The sequence below is a fragment of the Octopus sinensis genome, linkage group LG10 (assembly GCF_006345805.1).
Source record: "Octopus sinensis linkage group LG10, ASM634580v1, whole genome shotgun sequence".
Lineage (NCBI taxonomy): Eukaryota > Metazoa > Mollusca > Cephalopoda > Octopoda > Octopodidae > Octopus > Octopus sinensis.
Window position 1 is genome coordinate 93859022 of NC_043006.1, and position 17500 is coordinate 93876521.

A 17500-nucleotide genomic window follows, 5' to 3' on the forward strand; every position below is an offset into this window, starting at 1 on the left:
TACGTCCCCGCAGCTTAGTGGTTCGGTAAAAGAACCGATAGAATAAGTACTAGGCTTACAAGGAATAAATCCAGGGGTCGATTTGTTCGACTAAAGGCGGTGCTCCAGCATGGCCGTAGTCAAATGGCTGAAACAAGTAAGAAAATGAAATAATATATATATATATAAATACATACATACAGAGTGTTCCCCAAAATGTATACACACTTTAAATAATTATAAAGTAGGTGTTTATTAAAATACATTTCATTTTCAAGATTTAATAGAATTTAAAGACATCATTTTATTGTTTTGTCAACGCCTGTTTTCAAAGTGATGTGCGTTCTGGTCTACGCACTGCTGACAACGAGAAGCAATGGAATCGCAAACATCACGAACCAATTCGTTTGGTTTTTATGTGCATTCTCGTTCAATGATTGCTCTCAAATCAGCGACTGTTGCAGATTTCATAGCGTAGACTTTGTCTTTTAGGTATCCCCATAATAAAAAAGTCTAGTGGTGTGAGGTCTCGTGAACGCAGAGGGTATTCAACGAAACCCCTTCGTCCAATCCACCAGTTTGGCAGGATCTCATTAAGGAATGATCTAGCATAGCGATGGTAGTGTGGGGGTGCCCCATCTTGCTGAAAATAAAACTCCTCATTTTCAAAGTCTTCTCTAATGCTTGGCATGACAGACTGTTGCAGCAAGTTCAAGTAAATGGGACCAGTCAGAGTAGCGTCAAAAAAGAATGGTCCAATTAATCCTTTTGATGAGAAGCCACACCACACTGTAACTCCTGGTAAATTAACATGGTGGGCCACCATAACATACGGATTCTCAGGTTCCCAGTAGGTGCAATTGTAGCAGTCAATTGAACCATTTAATTTGAATGTGGAAAGTGTGCATCTTCTGCACATCGTGCCGAGTACCACTTGCAATACTGTACTCTTCGATCTGGATCATTGTTACTAATAGCATGGACTAATCTTGGAAAGTAACGTCTCCTTTGACAACGCTTCAAAATGCGTTGGACACGCGATTTTGATACACCTACCTCACGACTCGCTTGCTGCACAGATTTTTTGGGACTTTGGTGATTCATTTCAAGTACTCCTTCTTGCTTTGTGGGGGTTGTCGATGTTCGTGGTATTCTTGAATTCTGAAGAGTTCCGTCGGCTTCAAACTTATCTCTAATTCGACTGATGGCAAGTCGCGTTGGTGGATCTGTTTGAAACTCCCTCCTAAACTGTCTTTGCATTTCAACTGCCTTTTTACACTTTCAGTAGCATTTTAGGATGAATTTCCTTTGTTCAAAGCTTAGTCTGACTACCATCATTAATTCTAATGGGTTTCATCTGGAAAGAAAAAAAACATCAGTTGAGTTATCAGCTGCTAAAGTTGTATACATTTTTGGGGGACACCCTGTATGTATATATATATATATATATATATATATGTTCTTGTGCATAGGTGTGTGAGGGCGTGTGTGTGTGTGTGTATGTGTGTGTGTGTGTGTGTGCGCGCGTGTGAGCGTATATATAATTTCTTTCAACTCAAACTTTCAGTGATATTCCACAAGAGAGAAGCAAAAAAGAAAGATAGAAGCATAAAAAAGAAAACGAAAGCAAAAACAACTGAAATAAACAATAAAAAAAAGAAAACGAGAAACATAAGAAAAAAGAAGATTATAAAACCCGAACCCTAAAGTGAAGCGGAAGAATTAATTCATGGAATTTTCCAGAATTCTTGAATTGGTCCCAATGATTTCATATGTTAGCCTTCAGTTTGTCTGGAACGTGGAGTCCACAGAGAAGCAGGTAAATACCATATTTCTAATAACTCTATAGTCTTGATAGTTGTTTTTCTTCTTACAATTGTTGTCAAAAGATGGCAAGCTGGCAGAATCGTTAGCACGCTGGACGAAATACTGCTTAGTATTTCGTCTGCCGCTACGTTCTGAGTTTCAATTCTGTCGTGGTCGACTTTGTTTTTCATCTTTTCGGGGTCGATAAATTAAGTACCACTGAAACACTGGGGTTGATGTAATCGGCTTAACCCCCCCCCCAAACACACACACAAATTTCAGGCCTTGTGCCTTTAGTAAAAAGGATTATTGTTGTTATGAATATGCGTGGAATAGTGGTTAGTGTACTTGCCCCACGATCGTAATATCGTGAGTTGAGTTTCACCGTTTTGTCCACAGATTCTGCACTTATCACTTTCTGCTGTTTTGTTTTTTTATTTATTATTATTATTATCATTATTAATATTTCTGTTGTTGTTGTTATCATTATTGTTTTATGTTTGACTTTTGCTTTACATTTGTGCAAGTTGGCTCCATGTGTCACCTAGAGACCTCAAGAGACAACAAGTTACAAGTTCATGTCTAGGGTGCCATATATTTGGTTTTGTACATAGTTTTTCTAGAGAATGTTTAAGAATTATTATTATTATTGTTGTTGTTTTATTGTCTTTGCACAGCTTCTAACACTGGAGACGTGCTAGAGTGTCAGCTGTTCACTACCAGTGAACTAAGGTAACACCCCTAAATTTTCGAGCACCATCCGGAGTATTCCAGCAGTTCCAAGCAGTACTCTTTTCTGCAAATGCTCCACCCTTATTGCAACCCCTATTTGTTTCATGTACTTCTCAAGATTTTTACTCACTGTTCCCAGGGCTCCGACAATTATTGGTACTACTGCCACCTTTTTCATCGACCACAACTGCTTAACCTCCCAAGCTAACCCGTTATATCCATCGACTTTTCTTTCTTCTTTATCGCATACCATATTATCAGCTGGGCATGCTATATCTATGATCCAGCATAGATTATTATTATTATTATTATTCTATGTTTGACTTTTGCTTTACGTCTGTACAAGTTGGCTCCAAGTCTCACCCAGAGACCTCAAGAGACAACAGGTTGGAAGTTCATGTTGTTGTTATGCCTAGTGTGCCATATATTTGGTTTTGTATTTAGTGTTGTACTAGTGAATGTCTAAAAAAAAAGAATTATGTTTGTTTTAAAACTTAAGATGACATAGAAAGTATTTTGCGTAGGATATGAGCAGTTCCCATGAGCACTATCTTTTGAATTTCTGCCATTTTGGGCTTTCCTGGTTAGCAATCAGCCCCTTTTGATATCATTCCCAGGGCACCTATGACAACAGGTATTGTTTTAGTCTTCAGGTTCCACATTTTGCTGATTTCTATTTCAAGATCTTTATATTTGCTCAGTTTTTGGTAGGTCTTGACAGATACGTTTATATCGATTGAGACAGTCATATCAATGAGGAGGCATGTTCTTTGCCTGAAGTCATTCAATATGATGTCTGGCCTATTTGCATCTATCTTTCTGTCAGTTTGAACGGTGAAGTTCCAGAGGAGTGAGATGTGGTCATTTTCAAGCACTGGAGGTGGTTTGTGTTCCCACCAGTTTTTTTCATGGGGCAAATCCAGGTTTTTACAAATTACCCAGTGAATATATTGTGCAGCTCTATCATGCCTGTTGAGATACTCTGTAGGCGCTAGAAGACTGCACTTGGAGACAACATGATCAATATATTATTATTTATTTTTTTTTTTTATATTATTACACAGGTTTTTTGTAGCTCCTGGAGCCTTGCATGCGTGGAGGGCTAACTACCTGCAGTCTACGGTACCATGCTTTCCATTCTTTTTAGCTAATACTTTCCTGATTATTCTAGCCGTGCCAAGAAGGCAAACCTTTTGTAAGAGTTCAACTGGACATTCTATTCCAATTTCCTTTATATTGCCCATGGATGCCTTCTGACACTGTCCCCAAGGACCCAACAATAATTGGTACTATCTTCACCTATTTCATTTTCCATAGCCGGGCTATTTCGGACTTAAGATGATGGTATCTATCTTTTATTACCCCCGCCTTAGAGGAGGCGGAGGTATTGTTTTCAATCATTTGTTTGTTTGTTTGTGTGTAGACAAGAAATCTCAAGAACCGCTGGATGGATTCCGATGAAACTTTCAGGGATGTTTGGACTCGTGACTAGCACGAACTGATTAGATTTTGGGACCGATTCCAGTACCAGACAAGGATTCTGGAATAATTTTCTGTTTTTTTTTAATTAATTTTTGAGAGCGGTCGGGTTCATTTTTAGTATTCACGTTTGTGAGAGTAGTCGAGTTTATTTCAGATATTCTCATTTTATAAATCATCTCCGGTTAATCGTTGAGAGGACATTGGTGTTACCTTGGCAAAAGTTTGTACCCTCTGAATGCTCTTTTTGTTATTATTATCATTATTCACCTCCACTTCGCTTTTAACTATTTTACTCCTTTCTAAATATTACTTTGTTATTTCTAGTCCCCCGATGCTGACACAACCCGATCGACGACAGTTCCACCCACAACAGAATTTTCGATCGAGTCGGTGGTCATACCAGAAGCGGGCCTCAGAATCTGGCATATTGCGGCATTAGCCATTCTGTTAATCTTGATCGTCAGTAAGTAAGCATAGAAACTTCCATAGAATGTTTGTTGTTGTTGTTTAACGTGGGGTCGGTTCTGATGGAGCAGGCTGAGGACGAACTGGGACCAGTCAGTCTTTTTAAATGTGCTTAGTCTTATACTTTTTATATGTTTCTGCCATTGGACTGCGGCCAAACTGGGGCACCGCACTCAAGCGTTTTATTCAAACAAATCGCCCCCAGTGTTTACGCTGGATTATTTTTTATTCTCGTACTTATTCTATTAGTCTCTTTTGTCGAACCGCTTTATTACACGGACGTAAGCAAACTAACACTAGTCGTCAATTGGTGAGATAAATGGGTGGTAATGGTGGTGGGAAATACATATATATATATATATATATATATATATATATATATATATATATGTAATAAGAGTAAATAATTTCTTTAATGGTTTTAAAAAACCAACAATTATTTACTGGTAGATTTCGGCATGTAAATATAACCATTAACGGTAGGAACTTCTGTGAAGTTCAGTGTATATATATTGTATATATATAAAAGGGACAAGCAACTGTTTTCGTTATTTATTCCTTCTGTTTTGCATATGTGAATTGCAGGGATATGTCGTATGTGGAGTCCCACTTGTAGAGAATAGAAATAAACAGTCTATGGCTGCCATTTCTAATTTTTTCGGTATGCGGCCAAGCAACCTGTTGCCTGCCCCTTTTATTTATTTATTATATATATATATATATATTCTCTCTAGTTTCAGCTCAGAGCTGCGGCCATGCTGGTGCACCACCGTTTTGTGCTACACTGTCATTACTAAGAGCCTCCTCTAATATGGCACTTGGTGGTTCATGGAGTTTGATATAGCTACCCTCATTTGCACCTCTTGCCGTGAGGTAGGTTCATCTGGGACTCTCGACAGGAAGAGGTCCAGCTTTGATTTAAAAACCCTTACATCTACTTTGTGCAAGTTCCCCAGACTCTTTGGGAGAATATTAAAATATATTAAATATATATATACATAGATATATATAATACACACACTAACACACACACACGCACGCACACATATTAAGCAAAGACCGGAATATGTGGTAGCATCTTAATTCAGTTTTACATATGTTTAATTACAATATGGGAATTACATTTCTTCTGAATATAATCATCAATAATAACAAGAATATAAATATAACAAAATACATTTATAAACACATGGAACATCTCCCAGCTATAAATCTCCGGACATTCACTCAAAATGACATTTACAATAATATTATACGGCTGACCATTAAGAACATTGGGCACACAGACAAAATAACACTTTAGACTTGTAGGTCCGCTGGTGACTAATAAACTCAGATCTTGATGGACATACACACACGCACATACTGTACACGAAACTTTGCCTATTTTTTACACTAGCGATGTGTTTTCGAGCAGTTCACTTAAATTCTGCATGAAAAATGCGTTTTTACGGGGATAAAAATTATATATATATATATTCCCTAATAAATAAAATAATATATATATGTGTATGTATGAATATACATACACACATATATATATATATATATATTTATATATATATTATATACATATATATATATATATATATATATATATATATATTATATATATATATATATATATATATATATATATATATATATTATTTTATTTATTAGGGAATAAAAATTCCGGCGTCACAGGAATTCTCAAATAAGTTGAATTATTCTCGATAAGGAAATACATGTCATTTAAAGATAGAAGTCCCCATGCAATTCATCAAATCCTAATATACATCACACCATATCATACAATTTTATTTTGATAGTTACTATTTCAGTTCCAAATGCGTGGTACCTTGGGCAAGTATCTTCTACTATAGTCTCGGGCCGACCAAAGCCTTGCGAGTGGATTTGGTAGACAGAAACTGAAAGAAGCCTGTCGTATGTATGTATGTGTGTGTATGTGTGTGTGTGTTTGTCCCCCCCAACATTGCATGACACTCGATGCTGGTGTGTTTACGTCCCCGTAACTTAGCGGTTCGTCAAAACAAACCGATAAAATAAGTAATGGGCTAACAAAGAATAAGACTTGGGGTCGATTTGTTCTACCGTTATGGTAGTTGTTGTTGTTGTTGGAGTGATGATAGTTGTGTCGGCCTATTTTGCTGTGGTGGTTGTTTTGCTGTCACTGGTTATTGCTGTAGCTGCTGTTGTTGTAGTAGTTGTTGTTGTTGTTGCTGTTGTTGTTGTTGTTGTTGTTGTTGCTGTTGTTGTTGTTGTTGTTGCTGTTGTTGTTGTTGTTGTTGTTGTGTTGTTGCTGTTGTGGCTATTGTTGAGTTAGTTGTGATGAGTGATGGTGGTGGTGGTGGTGGTGGCGGCATCCTGTTTTGCTGTGGTGGCTGGGGTTCTCGTTGTATCTGCTGCTGTTGTTGCTGCTGGAGCATATTGTTGTTGTTGTTGTTGTTGTGGTGGTGGTGGTGTGGTGGTGGTCGTCGTCGTCGTCGTGGTGGTCGTGGTCGTGGCGGCGGCGGCGGCGGCGGCGGCGACGGCGACGGTGGGGCTGGTGATGTTGACGGCGGCCTGTTTTCCTGCGGTATTTGCTTATGCCGTTCCTGTTTTGATATATCTATTTTAGATTATCCATCCTGTTAATCCCACCAACGACACGAACAACGTTTCAACGATCCCCGAACCCGCCGCGCCCCACTCCCGTCCACCCCCGCCCTGTCTCGTTTCACCCTTATTCCACCCGTTACCTACAACAGCCAAGCACACACACGCGCACACACACACCGTCGCCTGCCGGCCGCCATCCTCCACCTTCCGGCTTACAAATGCCAATATGACGAAACGGACCCTCGACAAATGACCTGACCCCTTCATTTATCAGACATTTTCGGTGAGGCGGGGTGGGGAATGGCTCGAGGGTATTGACTGCAATATCACAGGGTAACTTTTCAAAGGGTTATTATTATTGTTGTATATAATAGTGGTGTTGTTGTTGTTGTTGTTGTTGTTGTTGTTGTTGTTGTTGTTGGTGGTACGTTTGTGTTTTATACACTATGGTCCACTAACATTATTTCAACACTGTTACCATTATTTACAAAATCTGTGTGTTGACTCGTTCCTTATACATATGTATCACGTGATCGCGTGATCCACCAGCCTACCTGAAGTTGTTATACATCGCTGGTTACAATGCGCTTTTACATTGTCTTTTTTTTAGCTTTCGAGTGATACCACCCCGCTGGCTAGGTGAGCATGACCTAGGTGAGCCTGATTGGAAAGCTATTCCATCCAGGGTGGTGACCCATTGACAGCTGAGTGGACTGCAGCGACGTGAAATGAAGGATTTTGCTCAAGAACCCAAAGCGCCACCCGGTCCGGGAATCGAACTCATGGAATTGCGATCATTAGTGCAACACCCTGGCCACTAAGCTACGCACCTTCACACACAGGTGTCTGTGTGAGTGTGTATGTTTGTGCGCCTGTGTTTGTGAGTGTCTATGTATGCATGTATATATGTATGTATATATGCATGATATGTATGTATGTCATTATTCAGTTTTATTTCAAGATTTCTTGCCAATAGAGAAAGAACCGGTTTCTAACCTAGATCCAAGGTTCCTTCATTGGAATTTCAACATCAACAACAGGATATGTATGTATGTATGTTTATAATCATATATAGCTTTCATATTGCCTGTCCCACTCCTTTAACTTTTTTATTTTACATGTATGTATATGTGTGTATGTATGTGTGCGTGTGTCACACACACGTGACACACTCACACACGCACGCGCGCAGAGAAAAATGTATGTATGTATACCTATATCGTCTATATGAATGCATTTATATATATATATATACTAGCATTATGACCCGTCGTTGCCGAGTCAAAGTGCTAGTGCATGTATATATGGTTATATATATGTGTACATATTACATGTTCATCTATATATATACATCTACACATAAAATACAAAATACAAAGTTATATCTTGATATCGCTAGTGATAACAATACTCAAAATATATAACAGACTGGAATTGTTAGCCCGTCTCTTGCAATTTCGATCAATTGTATCTTGTCCTCCCTCTTGTATAGAAGTGTGGCTACAACCCAGCCTACTTCAACTTCTGGGGGGGGGGGGCATTTTTAATTTTTATCCGGCACGTCCTACGTCCCAGATATAAAGGTAAAAATAAAATATTTCCACTTTGCAAGTTCGAGTCTATAGTGGCGAATTTACCGCCTCTTTCATAGTCGCACCAAGACACTTTTCGATGATGCTTTCCTCCATGTGTTCAAATATTCTTTTTTCTCTACATTATATACTTTATAGACAATAGTCTTTTCTTTAATTTCATTTTTTATTATCCATCTGGACTATTCCATTTCTGCATGCTAATTTTATTTTTAATTTATTCCCATTCATGTGAAACCACTTATTCAAGTTCAAGTCATTGATGCAATTTTATACCAATTGCTATTTTTACTTTTGTTATGTTACGATTATATTATACTTTAGTTTGATTTTAATTTTTACTTACTACATATAATTCAATTGTTATTATTATTTTTATTGTTAAAGTGAAAGTATCTGACATAAAATAGAGAAACGTTTTTGTTTCACTTTTAACACGTAATACAGAAATAGTGGAGAAGATATGATATTGCTATGGGCTCGCTCTAGGCAAGAAGTTGAACATTTTTTTTGCCCATGAAACTACATGGAACTTAAGTAAGGCATGTGTAAAATTTGAATGAAATTGCTTGAGTAGTTCTCAAGTTTTAGGAAAACACACAGACAGACAGACACACACACATTCTCAGTTTTACATATATATACATAAATATATATATATATATACGAGAGATCAATACCTCGAAACTCGAGTCCGTGTGTATCATAAGTTGAAGACGGGAAGGATGACTTCCCTTTGCAAATACTGACAGGACACAGAAAGTGTGTCTATGGCCAGCTGGAGGAGTGTGTCCTCCTGGGGCTAAAAACTACAGTAGCATCCACCCTTAGGGGTTAGCCATATTGAAATGGCAAAAATACGTCACGTTATATATATATATATATATATATATATACATATATATACATACATATATATATATATACAGACACACACACACAAACACACATATACACACACACATAAAGGTTCTTAATGGTTGGTAGATAGATAGATGGATAGATAGATAGATAGATAGATAGATAGATAGATAGATAGATAGATAGATAGATAGATAGATAGATAGACAGACAGACATACAGACAGACAGATAGACAGACAGACAGACAGACAGACAGACAGACAGACAGACAGACAGACAGACAGACGGACGGATGGACAGATGGATGGATGAATGGATGGATGGATGGATAGAAAAGACTTAGGCCGTGTGTGGTCTCAAAACCATCATGCGTTGAGACAGTCATAAAACTGTAATCATGATGTATAACCATATATACTCATGTTTCAACATACATTAATAACAGCAGGATATCGTTTTGCAGATCATCACTAACCTGCTTTTTCACATACCATCACTGCATTCTCTCTCTCCCACTCGCTCCCTCTCTCTCTCTCTCTCTCTCTCTCTTCTCTCTCTTCTCTCTCTCTCTCTCTCTCTCTCTCTCTCATCTTTCCATTTATCTATCTATATATCCATACATATATATATATCACTGTGATCGACCAGACTATCAGATGTTGCTACACATCGCTGGTCACAATGCGCTTCGCATTGTTTTAGCCTTCAAATGACGTCACCCCGCTCGCTAAGCGAGCAGGCCAATATATATATATAATATATATATATATATATATATATATATATATATTTATAAATTAATTTACTCTGCTATGTATTGAGTACCTTGTTTGCTGTGGTTAACCCCGACTCAACCCGGGACCTACATATATATATATATATATATATATATATATATATATATATATATATATATATAATGAGAGAGAGACAAGATCGAGCAAAGTACTTAGCGGCAGATAGAGATGCTGCTAGTTTCAAATTCTACCGAGATCGACTTTGCTTCTCTTCCCTTCGGAATCGATAAAATAAGTGCCATTTGAACTCTGGGATCGATGTTATTTCCGGCCCTTATAATTTCTGACTTTGCGCCAAAGTTTTGTATCTACAGTTATTGCTCAAGCTTGGGTCTGCTTTGCTGGCCACTGCTATCGAACTGAAGAGGGGTTGTTATAGTTTGGAGACTTCTAAGCTGTAAGACAAGAATGCACCATATACGACGGCATAAAATGTGTACTAGCATATCAAACGCACTCACAATTCCAGTAGCGCATAAGCAGGAGAGAAAAGCGTTTTTATATATTTAAGACTAGCAGTATCGCCCGGCGTTGCTCGGGTTTGTAAGGGAAATAACTATATAAGCATTTTTAGAGAGTTATAGCCAAAAAATAACAAAAAATGCATTAAAAATGGAAAAAAAAATTATGGTAATTTTTTTTAAATCGTTGACTCATCGTAGACATCTTTAGAGAGTTACTTCCCTTATATAATAGCGAAAAAATGCATTAAAATGGAAAAAAATTATGGTAAATTATTTTTTAAATCGTAGACTCATCGTAGACGCGCGCTAATACCCAGAAGGGCTCGATATGAATCACGACTATAAGATACCCGGTTTTGGTTACACTGCACCGCAAAATGTGGGAGTAGTTAGGAATCTAAATCGTAGGAGACAGACACACAACTTCACTTTTATATATAAAGATTACGGCCCAGCTCTGCATATAGGACCCGGAGGGAATTTTTTAAGACATTTATTTGGAAACAAAATGCATCTTACAGTCCCATATTTAAGAGATGAGGAATTATGTACATTGTTTACATTTGACGGATATTTGTCCTCATCTTGTTTCTTGTTAACACAACGTTTCGGCTGATGTACGCTCCAGCTTTCATCAGGTGTCTTGGGGGAAATTTCGAACCTGCGTTCTCATTCCTAAGGTATTTTTCGATGTTATTATTATTATTATTATTATTATTATTAAATATGGTCACTGCTTGGAATCGAACTCGGAATCTTGGGGTTAGTACTATGCGCTCTTAACCACTACGCCATATGCCCGTGGATAAATATCCGTCAAATGTAAATAATGTAAATAGAATGCATCTTATATGCCATCAAATTCGGTAAATTTAGTTTCAAACTATGGCGCAATGCTAGGAATTTTTTAGTGGTGGTGGTGGGGGGCTAGTCGATTACATCGACCCCAGTGTCCAACTGGTATGTATTTCATAGACTCCGAAATGATGAAAATCAAAGTCGCCCTCGACGCTATTTGAAGTCAGAACGTAAAGACGGACGAAATGCCGCTAAGCATTTTCCCGTCCGCGATAACGATTCTGCCAGCTTGCCGCCCTCAATTACTATAATATTTGTGTTTACTAATTCGACGGATATCTTTCAATTGTTAATATTTCTCAATGAATTGTTCCTTATCTCTGTTTGTGTTTGCAGTCGTCATAACTTGTTGTTGTATCGATATTCGGATCCCAAGGACCGTCCAGCAAATTGAGAAGACTGATCGAAAGCTGAAACTTAACAAGCAATACATTAAGGAACTCAGTAGAGCAGCGTCATCCTCTACACCAGCGCCTCCTGGTATGTCAAACATTACGGATGTTGTTGTTGTTATTGTTCTTCTTTTTGTTCCACACTACAACTACAGTAGCTGTGCTGCTGCTGCTGCTGCTGCTGCTCTGTAAGAGGTTGTCTCTTCCCTCATTAATGTCGATGGGGACGCGTAAGTTTCTGCGATGCCTGAAGTTCTATCCTCGACAGCCTCCAGTTCCTCTAACACATCGTACAGCGGACAGAGAAAAGATCTTCCTTTGGTCGGTTGCTTGTCTATTTAAATTAGTCCAAAGCTTCGATAATTAATCAATTATCGATACCTTGCAATTGTCCTAATTACAATGGTTTTCAGAGGCTGGATCATTAAATTCATAGCAAGTTCTGTTCAGTATTCAAACTAAACCGCCTCTCGGAACCATTTAGCGTCAAATTCCCAATCCAACAAAGATACCCCTCGCCTCCATAAGTTGTATATTTTAGCTCTGGAGCTTTTGTCACTGAGGGTGGATACTTTGTCAGGCAACCCGATTGAACTGGGCCATAGGAAGGCCATGTTTGTATGCGTTGATGATGCTAACATCATGATGTCGGGAACTTATGAGATACAAGTGGTTGGCATCATACTTGAAAGTATTCCTGGAGGGTACGGGGCAGACAATTAAAACAAATCGGTTGGCTTACAACTTGGCCCCTGCAGAAGCCTGTCCAAGATGGTCAACAGCAATTTCTACAGCTGGACCGAGAGTCCGGTTAAAGTGTTTTCAATCTGGTTCGGCCGGAAACCACTTGAGAGGGTAGGAACTGAGAAAAGTTGGCGAGAAAGGAGAGTGTACTGTCTCATTTAGAAAATGTGCCAAGAGGATTAAGGATCGAATGAAAGTAGCTCATACCTGTTTTGCTTCCGGGGGTGAGGGGTTACAGCCTGACCATTTTACTTCGGTCCGAGAAACATTGAAGTGCATGATATCGAAGAAACAGATTTCACTGGTCGAAGGGTTCATCAGGCTGTTAACATTCGCTCCGTAGTAGTCTTGGAATGTCGACACTGATGAAACGTAGACAGGCTGTGAGACTGACTCTTCTGAAAAAGTTTCTGGACCATTACAACGGCTGGAACAACAATGAAAATGAAGGCATACTGTGGTGGCTGCATTCGTGTGGCACGTAAGCCCGTTCCTTTAACCGCATGCAATCATGGGTCAAATACACATACTGTTGTTGGGTGTTTGGCATCGGCACTCTACCAGGCGAACAATGCTATCGATAGGAAAACAACTTTTGCATTCCAAAGAGAGTTAGTAGAGGCTATGTGCAACGATGGCGTGGGAAAGATTCTAGGCATTGGCGACAAAAGACAAAAGACTACAGAGAAGTCCTTGGCATGGCATTGCTATAGCGATAAATGCATTACTTGTTCGAGATAAGCTCTACAGAGACAGAAGTGCTAACGGCCGAACCTGTCCGAAATGTATGTTGGGTTACAAAACCATACTGCAAATCCATCCACAAACTAATTCCACTTCTTACAGTACATTGTAGAAAGAGTGAGTAATGAAACCGGCTTTAGTTGATTATTGATCTTTCTGGATTAACCCGGGGCTATGACTAGGGCTGACTATCGATACTTGATGCTTGTTCTCAATGTGATCAGTTTCAGTCCTGTCTTCGGACCTTAAATCGGTTCAATGTACAGCACCATCTTGGTGATTATACTAAATGGTCACATATCAAAATCGTTTCTAACCACTCGATTTATTTGTCTTTGGTGTCCGCTACCAGCCGGCCTCTAAGTGTTGGTTCTTAAAGCCATTGCCCCAGGCACAAAGTGTTGAAGCCACCCATAAGAAAACACCATGCAGGCAGTCCACATATATCAACTACATTAAAAAGAAACTGGCATTCCGTCGGTTACGACGACCTGGGCCCCAGTTGATCTGATCAACAGAACAGCCTACGTGCAAATGGCTGAGTACTCCACAAACACGCGTACCCTTAGCATAGTTCTCACAGAGATTCAGCTTGACACAGAGTGCGAGAAAACTGGCCCTTTGAAATACAGCGTACAACCCATTTTCCCCAGTTGAGTGGTCTGGAGCTACATGAAATAAAGTGTCTTGTTCAAGGACACTGCGAGCCGTCGGGATTCAAACTCATGACCTTGTGATCCTGAGCTGAATACCCTAATCATTAAGCCACTTCTTCCCTTCACATCAACTGCATAGCGGTAAAGGTGTCCTGTGAATAGGAATAGATTGGTAACACACAAGAAATACGAAAGAGCGAGTTGTGTTGCCCTGTCTTGTAACTTCTGCGAAGACACTTGTGTGGGGGACAAGAGTAGAAGGTTTCAGGATGGTCTTCTTTTTTTCCTTTAAGGCTAAGACCTTCTCAATCCCTTAAGGATCGTTTGAAGAGAAAGTTGAGTGTAGAGAGCAAAATGTACCCTCCAGAAAGTTTCGTGAAAGTCAGGAGTAAATGGTAAAACCGGTGCAGTTAATTGACTCTATTCTATGTAGCTGTAAGCTGGCGGCATATCTTCGAGAAGGCCTTAATGGTTGGTGTGTCAAAAGTGTCATGAATAGCCCTATGTTTAGGGGGAACCCTTTCTTGTTTTTCATCTTTATGTTTTCTATGCTGCATTACTAATTATTATTGTTTATATATGAAATAAAAATATTCTCAGTAAAGAAACCCACCAATACATAGTTGGCATAATCCCACTGATGCGGGTGGATCTCCTTGGGTTGGGTATGACGAGAAACTTCGAGCGACCAAAGACTATTCTGTCCATGGAGGGCACTTGCTTTCACCTGACTGTCGGTTTTGACCTACAGGGTATGCTTGGAGTCGTGTCATCAACTCTAACCGTTTTCGCTACAGTGACCCGCTTAATCACAAATTGACAGGAGGAGAGCGATTCGCTCGTTTGTCTCACTTTCCCCTCCAACTAGAACTTGAAAATGTCGCTGCGGTTTTTGCGAAAGAGGAGAGTGTTTGACCTCAACCTCGTCCACCTCGTCCACCACACAATCTACTATGTATCGTTCCAAGACAAAGGAGGACAGGGAGACGATCTTCACGGTGAACTTGGACGATAGCTGTCCTTCGCGCTCTACAAGCGTTGAACATAATTCCACGAGTCATCGATGTTTAGACACTGAATGATTTCTCGCTCTGTTCGAACATTCTTAACGCGTGGGTCCGTTGCTCTGCGAGCATCTCAGAGGGTATCACCAGATCAATGACTTTTTGTATAGGCACAAAGCTAGAATTTTCTTTTAGTGTGTGTGTGTGTGTGTGTGTGTGTGTGTGCGCGCACGCATGAGAGAGAGAGGTTGGGGAGGGTGACAGTTATGTTTTGCTGGATACAAGGGCCAAAGACACCGAAGATACTACGAAGGCAGAATACTAAAAGAAGTAAAAAAAAAAAAGGACTAAAGCAAAATAACCAGTGTGGGATTTACAATAAGAAAAAGGGCGAGATTAATAATAATAATAATAATATTGCTTCTTAATTGACTAAACTCTGAGCCATTCATGTCATTGCTATGCCTGTCTATTTCTGTATGCCATATGACTGAAAACCACCACTTAGCTGTTATTTCTACATTTCTGAACTTCCTTGCATAGATTACTTCATTCAACTAGATTCTACACTTTGATTATGTTTCAACAACCAATTAATAAAAAATATCTTTATGTAGTAAATATGTAGTTCTTAAATTTATTCTTCTTCTTTGTAAGAATTCTTCTAAGAATATACACACAGACAAACGAGCGAATCGCTCTCCTCCTGTCAATTTGTGTAGCGAAAACGGTTATAGTTGATGGCACGACTCCAAGCATACCCTGTAGGTCAAAAGCGACAGTCAGGTGAAAGCAAGTGCCCTCCATGGACAGAATAGTCTTTGGTCGCTCGAAGTTTCTCGTCAGACCCAACCCAAGGATGTCCACCCGCATCAGTGGGATTATGCCAGCTATGTATTGGTGGGTTTCTTTACTGAGAATATTTTTATTTCATTTTTTTTCTTCTTTTTATGTAAATCCCACCCACCAACGCAATGTATAACCTGTCACTGTAATGTCCATTTAAACTGAATCCCCAGTGCCAATTAAATGAAGTCGTCGTCGTCATCATCATCATTTTTTTATTTGCTGCACAATTCAATTCTATTCTCTTTCTTGCGTTTAGGACGTGTGACAAGCAACAGGAGGGAAACACAGAGATGAACCACAGGAAAATGGGGAGCAAGGAGGATCACACACACACAAGCACGTACACACACACACACACACACACTCGTACGGAAACACAAGCAAACACACACATGTACCAGCGCTTAGATAAAAAAAAATGCTCATACACACATATGCACTCACCGACACACATACACCCACTATATACATACACATAAATAACACTATATACACATACATACATACTATATACATACACTATATATATACACATAAATAAGCACATATACACAGAAACATATACAAACACATATACTAAGTCATACACATACACACTCTTAAATATATGCACATACACACACACACCTACATTCACACAGGCACACGTAACGCACAAAAGTACACACATGCGCAAGCACATATATACACCCGCATGCATACACATATACATCAAAGCACATGCACCCAAACTCATTTATACATAACACGTGCGTATGTGTGTGTGTGTGTGTGTGTGTGTGTGTGTGTACAACTATATATGCATGTATATGTGTGTGTATGATTTTTGGAAGTGGGTGATTATCGGCGAGTCTTTGCATGCATGTGTGTATGGATGTTTATTTGAACATGGACAGCATCATGTGAAAGACAAATCACGTGACAACAAAAAAAATGCAGAAAATAACAAAATAAAATAATATTCATTGTCAAAGGGATTAAAGAAAAAATAATTCAAGGTATTTATTTGGTCATTTTATTTTTTTATACATATACATACATATATGTGCGCGCGTGTATATATATATGTGTATATATATATATTATATATTATATATATATATATATATATATATATATATATATATATATATATATATATTAATAAATAAAACATATGCATATATATAAACATATATGTACGTACCTACCTCTACATGTACATATACATGCATATATGAGTACAGGACACCAAAAAGACGTCGAACACAACGAGAAACGAAAACATAGACACAAACCCAAGGAACTGGACATTTTTTTAAACAACAAAAAAATAGACTACAGGACAATTAACACAAAGAAAAAAACCCCTTCTTCAGTCGCTATGGTTTCATCTACTCTACGTTTCGAAGGTGAAAGCGAGACGTATCTTCGACAAGAAACTTTCCTTCCTGCGAAAAGCATATATATATATATATATATATATATATATA

General features: G+C 38.7%; 1 protein-coding gene across 1 annotated transcript; it reads left to right on the forward strand.

The window, feature by feature from the left end:
• Nucleotides 1–698: 698 nt before the first annotated feature.
• Nucleotides 699–16339, forward strand: LOC118765236. Its single transcript, XM_036506980.1, has 5 exons — nucleotides 699–829; nucleotides 3582–3639; nucleotides 4324–4462; nucleotides 11976–12119; nucleotides 16285–16339. Exons 1-5 carry the CDS (start codon nucleotides 699–701, stop codon nucleotides 16320–16322), a joined length of 510 nt encoding a protein of 169 aa, XP_036362873.1. The 3' UTR covers nucleotides 16323–16339.
• Nucleotides 16340–17500: the final 1161 nt, after the last annotated feature.

Excerpts from the sequence above, each read along its gene's own strand:
- LOC118765236 (XM_036506980.1), top strand. The coding sequence starts at position 699 with ATGGGACCAGTCAGAGTAGCGTCAAAAAAGAATGGTCCAATTAATCCT. Across the intron at positions 3,640-4,323 it reads CTAACTACCTGCAGTCTACG|TCCCCCGATGCTGACACAAC; the intron begins GTACCATGCTTT and ends TGTTATTTCTAG. Across the intron at positions 4,463-11,975 it reads TCTGTTAATCTTGATCGTCA|TCGTCATAACTTGTTGTTGT; the intron begins GTAAGTAAGCAT and ends TTGTGTTTGCAG.